The sequence below is a fragment of the Bos indicus x Bos taurus genome, chromosome 2 (genome assembly GCF_003369695.1).
Source record: "Bos indicus x Bos taurus breed Angus x Brahman F1 hybrid chromosome 2, Bos_hybrid_MaternalHap_v2.0, whole genome shotgun sequence".
Lineage (NCBI taxonomy): Eukaryota > Metazoa > Chordata > Mammalia > Artiodactyla > Bovidae > Bos > Bos indicus x Bos taurus.
Window position 1 is genome coordinate 43,507,967 of NC_040077.1, and position 13,330 is coordinate 43,521,296.

The following is a 13,330-nucleotide window of genomic DNA, read 5'->3' on the forward strand; positions in this document are numbered from 1 at the left end:
TTTAAATCTGGTCTTCCCTCCAGATTCCTAACGCTCCACCACTTTCTTTTAAACCTTGTAATACTGATTTATTAACTACAGAAAGAAAGTGATTTTGTTCAGTCATGTCCGACTCTTTGCAACCCCACAGACTGTAGCCTACTAGGCTCCTCCATCCGTCCATGGGATTTTCCAGGCAAGACTACTAGAATGGGTTGCCGTTTCCTTCTCCAAGGGATCTTCCTGACCCAGGGATCGAACCCGGGTCTCCAGCATTGTAGGCAGCTGTTCTTACCATCCAAGCCACCAGGGAAGTCAGCTTATTTAAGTTTAGTGGCATTAAATATGATATTCTTAAAAATTACTTTCTCTTACATCTGAATTAATGCAATCTTTGCCTTAAAAAATCTAGAGTGTCCATATATGCATACAAGGCATCATTTAATTTAGCCAGATCTGTAACAGAAATCTATCTTAACTGAAGGCACACCAGACTCTAAGCTTATGAGACAGCACACTCGAGGTTTCCATTGCATCAATAAACATTTCTACAACTGGCTACTCTGACAAATTTATGATAGTACAGAATCTACAAGTTGATACAACTCCAGGTGAATGTCATGTCACAAAATGCTTAACCATATATTGTAAGTATTTCTAAAAGGCTACATACGAAAAGGAGAGTGAAACATTAGAATTTTGTTTTGAAAGTAGAGCATTTTTCCTTGTCTTCAATCAAGCCACATTTACTGTCTTTTTTTTTTATAGATATGAAGTGTTTTAAATTTCTTGAAATCTCATTTCTTTCTCCAAGTTTTTAACCAACCCTTTTGTCAAGTGATATAGGATAAGATTACTGAATCTACATTATTATCTGGGGATGGGGAATGCGGGAACTAAAATCTGTATTTGGATACAGAAGACATTCTAATCAAACAAAGCTACCAGAATAAATCGTCTCTACAGAATGTGACTGTCTTTTTATCAGTCCAAAACAAACAAACAAACAAACATTTGTTAAACAAATGTTTAACAAACATTTCAATATTAGTTAAAATGCAGTATTGCTTGAAGGCTCAAACTCTTAAAATGAAGAATCATAATATGATAACAGAAAGAATCAAAGTTTAAAAGGTACTGGGCTTTATCCCAGTACAAGGTGATGGAATGAAGCCATGCAGTTATCATACTATAACAGAGAGAGCAGGTACCACGCTCTGCTGTCACACACTACAAGCTCTCTTGGGTGCCACTGTCATTGCCATCCATGATTTACAAGATGTTCTGGTTAGAAGCCTTGTCATCAATGTGTAAACTGAAGTTGCTCCAGAAGCAACAAGGGGAGAAGCAGCCCTGGTGGCATTTGAACTGAAGATACTCAGGCAGAGAAACTAATCTGGTGGTGACGTGAGAGATGAATGGAACTGGAGGAAGAGGAGACAGGAGGACGAGAAAGGGCAAGAGAGAGGAGGAGATGATGATCAAAAATGACGTGGAAGAATGAAAAAGAAGACCAACAAAAATAAAGTCAAAAAGTAGAGGTAGCAGAAAAAAGAAAGGGGAGAGAGGAAGGAGAAGGAAGAGAGAGAGAAAAAATATATATATATATATGTAAACAATCTTTGAAAATCGCTCAGTTGTGTCCAACTCTTTGTGATCTCATGGACTATACACAGTCCATGGAATTCTCCAGGCCAGACTACTGGGGTGGGTAGCCTTTCCCTTCTCCTGGGGATCTTCTCAACCCAGGGATCAAAGCCAGGGCTCCTGCACTGCATGCGGATTCTTTACCAGCTGAGCCACAAGGGAAGTCCAAGAATACTGGAGTGGGTAGCCTATCCCTTTTTCCAATGGATCTTCCTGACCCACAAATCCAACCGGGGTCTCCTGCATTGCAGGCGATTCTTTACCAATGGAGCTAACAGGGAAGTACCTCTGGTTGCTGTTTTTACAAGTTAGAGATGCTATCAAATGACCAAATACAGAATTAGAAACCATTAGACCTGGAATACACTGATACACATTGTTTAAAAACAAAAATCGAAGCTTCAAGTCAACAAGTGTCATGAAATTTATTGCTATATTGTTTTTTTTTGTTTTTTGGTTTTTTTTTGAGAGCCCATGAAGGACTCAAAATTCTCCAAGCCAGGTTTCAGCAATTCGTGAACCGTGAACTTTCAGATGTTCAAGCTGGTTTTAGCAAAAGCAAAGGAACCAGAGATCAAATTGCCAACATCCACTGGATCATCAAAAAAGCACGAGTTCCAGAAAAACATCTATTTCTGCTTTATTGACTATGCCAAAGCCTTGGACTGTGTGGATCACAATAAACTGGGGAAAATTCTTCAAGAGATGGGAATACCAGACCACCTGACCTGCCTCTTGAGAAACCTGTATGCAGGTCAGGAAGCAACAGTTAGAACTGGACATGGAACAACAGACTGGTTCCAAATAGGAAAAGGAGTACGTCAAGGCTGTATATTGTCACCCTGCTTATTTAACTTCTATGCAGAGGACATCATATAAGGAAGCACAAGCTGGAATCAAGATTGCCGGAAGAAATATCAATAACCTCAGATATGCAGATGACACCACCCTTATGGCAGAAAGTGAAGAGGAACTAAAAAGCCTCTTGATGAAAGTAAAAGAAGAGAGTGAAAAAGTTGGCTTAAAGCTCAACATTCAGAAAACTAAGATTATGGCATTTGGTCCCATCACTTCATGGGAAATAGATGGGGAAACAGTGGAAACAGTGTCAGACTTTATTTTTGGGGGCTCCAAAATCACTGCAGATGGTGATTGCAGCCATGAAATTCAAAGACGCTTACTCCTGGGAAGGAAAGTTATGACCAACCTAGATAGCATATTCAAAAGCAGAGACATTACTTTGCCAACAAAGGTCCGTCTAGTCAAGGCTATGGTTTTTCCAGTGATCATGTATGAGAGTTGGACTGTGACGAAAGCTGAGTGCTGAAGAATTGATGCTTTTGAACTGTGGTGTTGGAGAAGACTCTTGAGAGTCCCTTGGACTGCAAGGAGATCCAACCAGTCCATCCTAAAGGAGATCAGTCCTGGGTGTTCATTGGAAGGACTGATGCTGAAGCTGAAACTCCAATACTTTGGCCACCTCATGTGAAGAGCTGACTCACTGGAAAAGACCCTGATGCTGGGAAAGATTGAAGGTGGGAGAAGAAGGGGACAACAGAGGATGAGATGGCTGGATGGCATCACCAACTCGATGGACATGAGTTTGAGTGGACTCTGGGAGCTGGTGATGGACAGGGAGGCCTGGCGTGCTGCGATTCATGGGGTCGCAAAGAGTCAGACACGACTGAGGGACTGGACTGAACTAAACGAAGGAGTCAAAGGAATTTCAAATGTTCCATTCCTGAGCCTGAAACTGTTTAAACACACAAAAAACAACACAATGTTGGTTTCTTATTTGGTCAACACACCTATCAACCAGAAATGTCATAATGGTTCCCAAGTTTCTCAAAACAGTATTTCCATCATGTCTCTCTATATACTTTGGGTCTTTTTTTTCCAATTTAAAATGAATTATATGGGGGGGAAGATTTACAGGGAGAGGACATATGTATATCAATAGCTGATTTATGTTAATGTATGTCATAAACCAACATAATATTGTAAAGGAATTATCCTGCAGTTAAAAATAACTTCTTGTTAAGATGGTAGCTGGCCAGTATATGATACTTTCCAGGTAAGAAATGATGAAAAAGCAAATGAAAAATGTACTTTTGTCAATTAAATTCCTTACACATCACTATAGCTGTATCAATGGTAAGACTTTCCATTTGGGTTACAGAGTGATTAGGGAGTTCTTCAGGCACAACTGGTCCTCCTTCAACTTCCCAATCAGCCCACATAATCCTCTGTCCACACATTAAGCTGATGCAGACTAGCAGGTTATATAGCCCTTGTGTGTGTGTGTGTGTGTGCCTGTGTGTGCACGCACGCGTGTATGCGCTCAGTTGTATGTGACTCTTCGCAACCCCATGGACTATATATAGTCCACCAGGCTTGACTATCCATGGGATTTCCCAGGCAAGAATACTGGAGTCGGTTGCCATTTCCTACTCCAGGGGATCTTCCCAACCCAGGGATTGAAACTGCATCTCCTGCATCGGCTCTTTACCCCCTGGGAAACGTGCACGTGTGCTATGCCTGGCCGCTCAGTCATGTCTGACTCCTTGCGACTCCACAGACAGCAGCCCACCAGGCTCCTACAGCCCTTGACCTATTGCAAAAGTAGTGAGATGAACTGACATTCAATTCTTCATTATTATTATTGAATCATTCCAAAGCTGTTAATAATTTTGGCATTTCCAAACAAGGAAAATCTGCATGGCTGATAAAAAGCATAATATTCAAACATCAAATCCTGAGCAGAACTAAATTTATAAAGACTTTAACTTTCCATGACAAAAACCCACCAAACTCTACAGTAGGTATGAGTGAATGTACAATTTCAATGATATTACACTCAGCAGTAATACAGGTGTTCACCCCCCATCCTCCCTTAGTAAGGTGGTATTTCAACCAAAGAAGAAGGAATCTGTAGGAGGAAACGGAAGGCTGACAATGGAGAGCACACCCAACCAAAGGAACAGTGCTTAAAGGCATCTCTTTAAAATAATCACTGCACCTATGACTAAGACCACAACCCACAGAAGACACACCTGAGTTACCACAGGAAGAAGAGAGGAGTAGGGTTTAAATAACAACAAGGAGTTCCTGAGATTCTCAGATTTCAATGTGCTGACTCTACCTAGGAAACAGAGCCCAGGATGGCAGCATCTCCTGGGTTTCAGGAACTTATCTGTCTATGGAGACTGCTCTGCTGTGTCATTTGGAAGCAGAATTTTCTTTCTGTGCTGAATGAAGGAGTAGTATTTGCAACAAGCTACTTAAAGGCATTGAGTATTGCCCAACAGACGATCCCATGAACTCCCGTAGGAATCTGCATTTGGAATCGTTGACAACACAAGTGCTGTGGGACAAGAACAAGTGATAATACAAAGCCCAGGATCCTCAGCAGAAGTTGTCCCAACATATCCTACCAAACCCGCCTGTTCCTGAACCAGGCACTCACCGCAGGGCAGAATGTCTTCCCGAGCGGGATACACTGTTGCCCACGGGGGAAGGCAGGTTGCTTCCTCTGTGCAGGTCCTCAATGGACCGACTCCAGGGCTTTGATTTGTCCACCGAGCTCTCCACAGTGCTCTCCACACTTTCAAAGTCAAAACTAAAACAAAAGAGAAATGCCACTCAAGACTTAATTCAGATTCACACAAACACATGGATGTGTAAAACTTGCTCCTTCCAATTACACATCTGCACCTTAATATGGGTAGTTTTTGCAAACAAAGAAAACTGATAATGGAATACAAATGAATTTCCATGGACTATGTGTTAGCTTCAAAAATACAGAATGACAACTAGGAATGTGTTATTTGCATCTTATTATAAGGCTTGCTGACTTACTGATTAGTAACGAGCTCTGGCGGGATAGGGAAAAAAGATCTTAGAGCTGTCTACATTTTGCTTTAACGAGTCAATATGTTAGGCGTATACTAATTTATTCCTACCCATCAATTTTCACCGAGCATTTTCTCCTAGTGTGTTGGCAAATGTGCTTTTCCAACCATATGTGATACATTACTTGCAAAGTTATGAATTTGCTTTGATTTTGGAATCTCTCCCCAGTGTGGTGCTCTTTAAAGTAGGGCTGTTGTTTCTCTGGCATATTTTTGAGGTTATTACTCATGTTAACCATGTTAGAATAAATGGCTAAATTGCTCATCCTTGTATAATTTTAGGAACAAATTTTTAACACACAGGCCTCTGTGTTCTATGCATTTTTCCCCTGCCAAAGTTAGTAGCTCTACTTTCTCAAAATATATTTTGTCAATGGTTTCTAGCCATAGTTCCAACAAGAACACCTGATCAGGTAGAAAATAAACAGAATGCAGCTATAATTAGTATCATCTGTAAGATTTTGAAGGCTATCATGGAAGAAATATCAAAAACACATATTGGAAATAGCAAGTATGACTTATTACACAAGTGTGACTGCCAAAAGAAAATAGCTGCTTAGAACAACCATCTGTAAACTAAGTGATACTCTCCATCTATTAAATTCTAAGCCAGATAACAGAGACGGATGCACAAAGTCATTGAATGGGTCTAACAATTCTGTTATTCCTTAGGATCCAGAAACCAGTGAACAGAAAAGAGGTGGAATTGAGTAATCAAACAGATCCTTAAATATTAAAAATAGAAGCCTATAATTGACATCAGAGAAGGTAAGCCTAGGGGCATCTAAGATCACCCATGTCATTAAGACTCCTGCTAAGTCACTCTGCAGCCCCCATATGTTCAGCCGTTCAGCATCCTTATGCTCCTCTCAGCTCATCCCCCTACCCCCTTACCGAGCAGAAAAAGGAAACGCGCAACTTGGTGAATGCTCCTGTTTTAGGGAGGCTGCATGAGTCTGCTGTTTCACATTACATGGGAAAGAAAACTGCCACATGCTAAGGAATAGCAAGACATTTTTTCAGCCCATTTAGTTTCAAGAAAGGATAAAACATAAATTACTTACCTACATATAATTTTCTAATTAAAGCAAAAATAAGACTAATAAGCAAAGACTGTAAAGTTAATTCTAAAATTTTAAAAAGTAGAAGATTAGGAACCAAAAACTCTGAGTTCTTATTTTTTTTTTTTGTTGCTGTTGTCTTGGTTCTTGGGCTTCAGATTAGAAAAATTCCCTTGGAGAAGCATGACCTTTTCCCACTGGCCTCATGTGTAGATGCATTTGGGAAAGCTGCTTTATAAGCTCTGATGTGATGGGGTAAAAGGTTGATTACAGCAAACATATTACAAATCGTACACAATTCTTTTCCATTATTCCTGAAGTTTCTTAGTCCTTCCTTAGTTCCTTATTAAATACTCTTCCAGATTTTAAAATATGCAACAGGATAATACTTCTATTCCATTTTGCCATATAATATGAAGTGTAGGGGAGATTAGCAGTTTTCGATGTAATAGGGGTAGATAAGAAACAACCTTTGGAAGAGTATGCTATAAACAATAGCATTATATTTCAGAGGACAATTTTTCATGAAGATAAGAACTTATCTGTTGAATTTTCTTTATACAGTCCATATCATATACAAAGCTATCAAAACTGAAACTCATCAAGCCAGTTTCAGTTAACACTTTAGTTTCTGCAAAAACAAGGCAGGAATAATTACAGCTTTCTCTTCACCAATTCTCAAGGAAGTGATGAGGATTATAAGATAACACGTGGTTACATCTTAAAGTGCAGCAATAGAAAAAACAAGTTCTTGCTTTAAAAAGAAGAGTTGAGAAGGAAAAAAGCACCATCTAGGCCAAAATGCCTTCCAATAAAATTAAAAAGAATACAGTATTATTTCCTTAATGTTTATGTGTGAGCGTGTCCATCTCTGGATATTGGAATAGTTTTTGATTAAAGAGGGAAAGTGGAGGAAAGAATGCATCATTTTAACATACACTTTTATTCCTACCGTAAATCTTTCCAGAAGCCTAGCAAATGAGAAAACTGTGAATCAACAAAAGCAAGGTGAAATAGTACAATTTTTCCCGCTCTTCCCCATTTTTTCCTTTTACCCCCTATAAAGAAAAGTCAAAACAATACAAATATATATAAATTTAAAAAGGAAAACCTCTTGTTTACCCCATTTCCTCCACTCCCACTATGTTTAGTATCTATTTCTGCATTAATTTTCTCTGTATTCACTAGCACATATAAATACACACATACAAGTTTTTTTTTAAATAAAAAAGGAGTCACTCTTCTGTACCTTGCTTTATTCACTCAATAATATATCATAATACCTCTTCCAATAATTGCTAGAGTATTCTGCCATATGAACATATGAAACCTGAGCATCAAAGAAAGCACTTCTTTTGAAATAAGGACTCCTCTAAGGGTGATCTTACTCCCGTTTTATTTTTGCCATAAAAGCATTTCTACCAACAATTATGTGATTTGCTTTTAGTTACTTGAACAGAAACAAACCTTCTTAAGCCTTACCACATCTGCTTCTGGGTTTTTCCCCTCAGTGTGGTATCTAATTTTACCACTGAGCTGCATCTTCTGTGACCACATAAAATTTAAAAGGAAACAAGCCAGGTTTTACTTACGTTACTGCATACTGCGCAAATGATAGATATTCTACCAGAACATCGAGACCTTTGTTTTCTTCATTCAGAAACTCTCTGACCCATCTGTTTGGGGGAAAAAAAAAATTCATTGGCAAAGATTATCATATGCTGTACCATAAAAGGGCTTTCCCAGGTGGTTCAGTGGTAAAGAATCTGCCTGCCAATGCAGGAGATGAGGGTTCGATCCCTAGGTTGGGAAGACTCCCTAGAGGAGGAAATGGCAACGCACTCCAGTATTCTTGCTTGGAAAATCCCATGGACAGAGGAGCCTGGTGGACTACAGTTCCGGGTTGCAAAGAGTTGAACACGACTGAGTGACTTAGCACGCACTACCATGAAAAGGACACAGTGAAAACTTGTTTTTCCATCAGAAACATCCGCTGCCTGAAAGGAACTACAGCATTAAGCCTAGACTATCTCACATAAGGAAGGAGCTTTCAAATACGGCCACTAAGAAAACCACAATGTTTCCGTGTGAGTGACTGGGGGCAAAAAGTGTATGAGTGCCTTCTGTGTATTTCCCTGCTTAGTAGAATGAGGATAACAGGTAAGAAACTTTCTAAATGAGGAACTTGCTGCTGTCCTTGTTCCACCACAACTCATCGACAGACTGCTTGTTTAGGGAGCCAAGACTGCATGGGGAATCAGGCAGACTGGGGACATGACGACATAACCACTGAAATCCAGGCCTGATTCCAAATCCACATTCAACTCCTTCTTGGCACACGATGCTGTAGTAAACACTCAACTAGCCAATGAGAGACCAGTGTTTATGGGCTTCTGGAAGTTCCATAGGGATAATGATTGCTTAGTTTTTTCCATGAATGTTAAAACCTTTTAAAAAAGCCACAGGCAACACACACCAACCGACCTGAGATGTGACAAACATATTGTTTAAAATCATTTAAAAATAATATCAGTTTGCATTTGAGTGGTGGATTTGAATGCAGTTCTCTGAGAATGCGTATACATTTTTATTTTCACAGAAGATGAAACAGAGTGGTCAGATACTGAGGATAAACACCTGTTACCCTATGTCCCAGATCTCCTCCAGGATATCCACCCTCAAAGAACACGTGGTATCCCATCAAGCCTGTACAGCATTGGAAAGTCCAACAAATAGTAAGTAAATACATCTGCTATACCACCACATAAACGAATCTTGGGGTATATGTGCCAAAAGCATTCCAAAGTGGCTGCTTTCCATCATGAACACTGAGCCAATAAGGTTCACCAGTTATGGACACTGTGGCTCCTATGGAAACCAGTCCTGAAGCTATGAGAACAACGGTCGGACAATTCTACTGTGTGTCTGAAAGGATAAGCAGTCCTTTTAAGGTTTTTATCTTAAAGGGAAAAAAACAATTTGTTGGGCTCAGAATGCCTTTCTTTAAAATTTTGTTTCTAGGGGGATTTTGTTGTTTTATCCTCAAGCACATCCTTTCCTCAGGTCCTATCACCTGCATAATGTAACCTCAGGTCTGCAGGTAGGTCCAGAAAATGGTAAGATGGAAAATGTAGACAGTGTGCGTCATCCTTCCCCCCAGTGCCCAGGCAGGCCATCACAAAATGTATGCACTTAATATAGCCATGTGCAAAAAGAGACCTAGAGGGGAAACACTGGCAAAGAAAACATGACCTGTTGGGTCTCACGAAGCGGCTTTGTTAGGAGAGCTGACCAGAACTAAGGGGCTGGCCACTGAGAGGCTGGAGTTCCCTTCACACCACCACCTCATACATGACCTCAGTGTCTGCTTCCAGATCCTTATTTTCATTTATTTTAAATTACTCCCTATGTGGCTAGGTCTCAGAAGACATGAGGCATTTTTAAGTGCCCATTCTTAAAGCTTAGAAATAGAAAAAAAAAAAAGTATTTTTTTCCTTTTAAAACTGGTAGGAGACTAAAGAAAGGTTGGAGCTCACTATTGAATTGGGTGACTAGCTTTGCTCTTGAAATTCAAGCCCTTTAGCCTCTCTGTGGCCTTCCCATCGGTTGGGTCTATGGGCTCTGAGGGCATGATTTAAACTAGCCCTCTGCAGTTGGGGGCACAGCAGAAAGCCCCAGAGCTGGGCAGGTGCGGGGGGGGGGTCATCTTTTTAATTGGAAGGAAAACCAGATTTCTCAGAGTGATCTTGATTTCAACTGGTCTACATGGCCCAGATTTCACTCTCAGTGGCTCATATTTGTTTTTGTTCAGTTGCTCAGTTGTGTCCGACTGTTTGTGACCCCCCCAGACTGGCCCCATAAGAACACTCTAATTTAGGAGTTGAGAAGAATAGTCATTATAGGTTCTTCTTGTTGATTTTCCAGACATTGCCTCTAAAACACATAAATGGTCCAGGACACCCTAAGGACCTGCCATTGTCTCATCTCAACCCCTAGCACCTTTGCCTCACTTAGTTCAGCCACAAACTGGAGAAGAGGCAAAATGACTCACAGATTTCTTTTTTTTAAAGGAAGGAAGGAAGGAAGAAATGGTAGGAAATAGCCAAGTACAGCCAGAGCTCAATCCTCTTGACTCAAAGTACTAATATGCATATATTTTGATGCAACTATAAAGCCTATTAATTGGCTTTTATTTCAAAGCCTTTATCAATACCCCTGCTTGTTCTTGCTGACTTTTAATGAAAGGACCTTAAAAATAAATTTCAAAGTGAAAGGCAGGAGCTTCTGCTCAGTTCCTAAAAATAGGCGAGAGTATAACATGTCTTGCCTCTGAAAGGTTTAATTTCATTTTTAACCTCTTTTTCGAAGCTGTGAGATCTTCCTTGGGTCTACAATTTGGCTCGGACCCCCGCAGGTGATTTAGGAAAGAATAAGATAGAACTCCATCACAGCTCCCTACCTTACCACCCCTTTTGTCAAGTGGTATCAGGTTTGTATACTCATCTCAGCAAAAAGGCTCTGGGCTATAAGAAAACAACAATCATTCTGCATCGGAGAGAACAGAGGTGAGCGTGAACTTCTGTGGAAATGAAAGACTATGGAAATCAAATAGAGATGGTAGGTAGAGATGAAAAAAGGGCAACTTTCAGTATCCTTTAAGGGCATTATCAGGTGCATGATTATGACATATCATAAATTGAGGATTCCTGTAGTAAATTTCCATTTTCACCTCTGTGCACACTACACACTCTTCAACATATTGCCAGTACGGAGAATTTCAAATTGGGTGATTACAGGTCCTGGAAAGTAGAATTGTTTCCGATTCTGACAGCATGCCACATTACTGAGTACCTCACAGATTCGATGTAAATACCATATGTTGTAAATTTGAATTTAGGCAAATTCCAAACCGGCTGCTGGGGAGCTGGAAGGCACAGTGATAATGAGAAATAGCTCTGGAAAAAAACTTATTCAAGGAAGGGCTCTAAATGCGGGTGCCAAGAGTTACTGTTTTACTCTAGTCGGGTCAAAGCTTTGTTTCCAGATTGATGTTGTCTTCCCTCTGATTCCCTCCCAAATCTTAGACCCTCATTGTTCTTATCTAGAAAATAAAGTCTCAAAGGACATTACTGGCCTTAAATGTGTAAGATCAAATGAAACAGATGCAAGACACACAAAATGAAGGAACAAATGGTAAATTTGTTCTGCCACACTCCTTTAGAGAGATGCAACAGGCATCTGAAAGGAACTGCAGTTACTGACAAATCATGAAAAAAAAATCACAAGGGAGAGAAAGAAGGTTAAGTATCACCCAGATTCATCATCAGTGGCCACGTCTTTTCTGCGAGACAGCATCTCAGACTGTTTCTCTGTTTCTCTAACATAGCCCATGGACCACCGAGGGTCCCCGAAACCCTCTCAGGGTCTGCGACATTAAACCTATTGTCATACAAACATTGAGAAGTTGCTTTTCTCACTCTTCTGACACTTGCACTGATGGTACAAAAGAGATGTGAATGGAATCTACCACCAGTGAATACACCTATTGATTGTATTCTTCACCCCAAGCACTTGAAAGGGGGAAAAAAGTGAACTTCACTTAAAACTGTTCTTAGTGAAGCGCTAAAATTCATGATTTTATTGAAGCTTGCTCCCTGAGGATCTTTTAATTCTGTGCGACAAAATGGGAAGCCCACAGAGCATTTCTGCTGCGTGCCCAAAAACTACTCGATCTTGAGGGAAAGCATGGTACAATTGTTAGAGCTGCAAGCTGACCCAGGCACTGTTCACATGGAATGGCAAGTGACAGACACATTACGGCTATTCTATCTTGGCTATCTATCAGATAGTCTCAAAAGTGAAGGAAGTGAGTCTGCCATTTTGAGGGAAAAAAACAGAATATTTTTTGTCAATAAAATTTGAGCTTACAAACAAAAATTGGACTTTTGGAACACTGGTTTTCACCACCATGAGTTTGAGAGCTTCCCAATGCTTATATTCTGATGAGACTGGTGATTATTGACAAACGTGATTATTTTTATATTGTAGAATAAAGTGTGTTTATGTTTGAAAGATCAGGATAACCCAGTAAAACATTTTTTAAATTGATTTTTTCATGTTTCAAAATGGTGCATGGGTAAAAATCCCCAGAGTGCAAGACAGCACAATAGATGTTAGTATAAAAGAGTACAAAATCTCACTGATACGCTTTCAGATTCCATGTTGCAACTAACTGTAAGAAATCACCACTTTTGAATGTTGGTGATTTCTGGCCACAACTATCTGAAAGTGCAATGAAGTGAAGTGAAAGGTGCTTAGTCGTGTCCGACTCTTTGCGACCCCATGGACTATACAGTCCGTGGAATTCTCCAGGACAGAATACTGGAGTGGGTAGCCTTTTCTTCTCCAGGGGAGCTTCCCAACCCAGGGATTGAACCCAGGTCTCCCGCATTGTGGGCGGATTCTTTACCAGCTGAGCCACAGGGAAGTCCAATTACCTGAAGAGGTTAATTTAAAAACTTTTTCAAGTACATATCTCTTTAAGGCCCGGTTTTCTTCATGTACATAAATCAAAACAAATCGCAACAACTTGAATGCAGACAAAGGTATGAGAATCCAGCTATCTTCTATTAGTGAAACATTAAAGAGACTTGCAAACATGCACAACAAAGCCACTCTTGTCACTAATTTTTTTTTTACTTTGGAAAATAATTATTTTCATGCTATTAATGC

General features: G+C 40.0%; 1 protein-coding gene across 10 annotated transcripts in view; it reads right to left on the reverse strand.

Annotated features, from left to right (window-relative positions):
* Positions 1-13,330, reverse strand: part of FMNL2 (formin like 2) — a 332,001-nt gene that overhangs the window by 87,408 nt on the left and 231,263 nt on the right. For 8 of the 10 annotated variants that reach the window (XM_027560496.1, XM_027560485.1, XM_027560517.1 and 5 more), the window contains exons 5-6: positions 8,191-8,274; positions 5,093-5,245 (exon numbers count right to left, since the gene is read on the reverse strand). In XM_027560496.1, the coding sequence (XP_027416297.1) occupies positions 5,093-5,245; positions 8,191-8,274 (237 nt within the window). The remainder of the gene's footprint in view (positions 1-5,092; positions 5,246-8,190; positions 8,275-13,330) is intronic. The other 2 variants (XM_027560575.1, XM_027560567.1) reach the window with 1 other exon arrangement.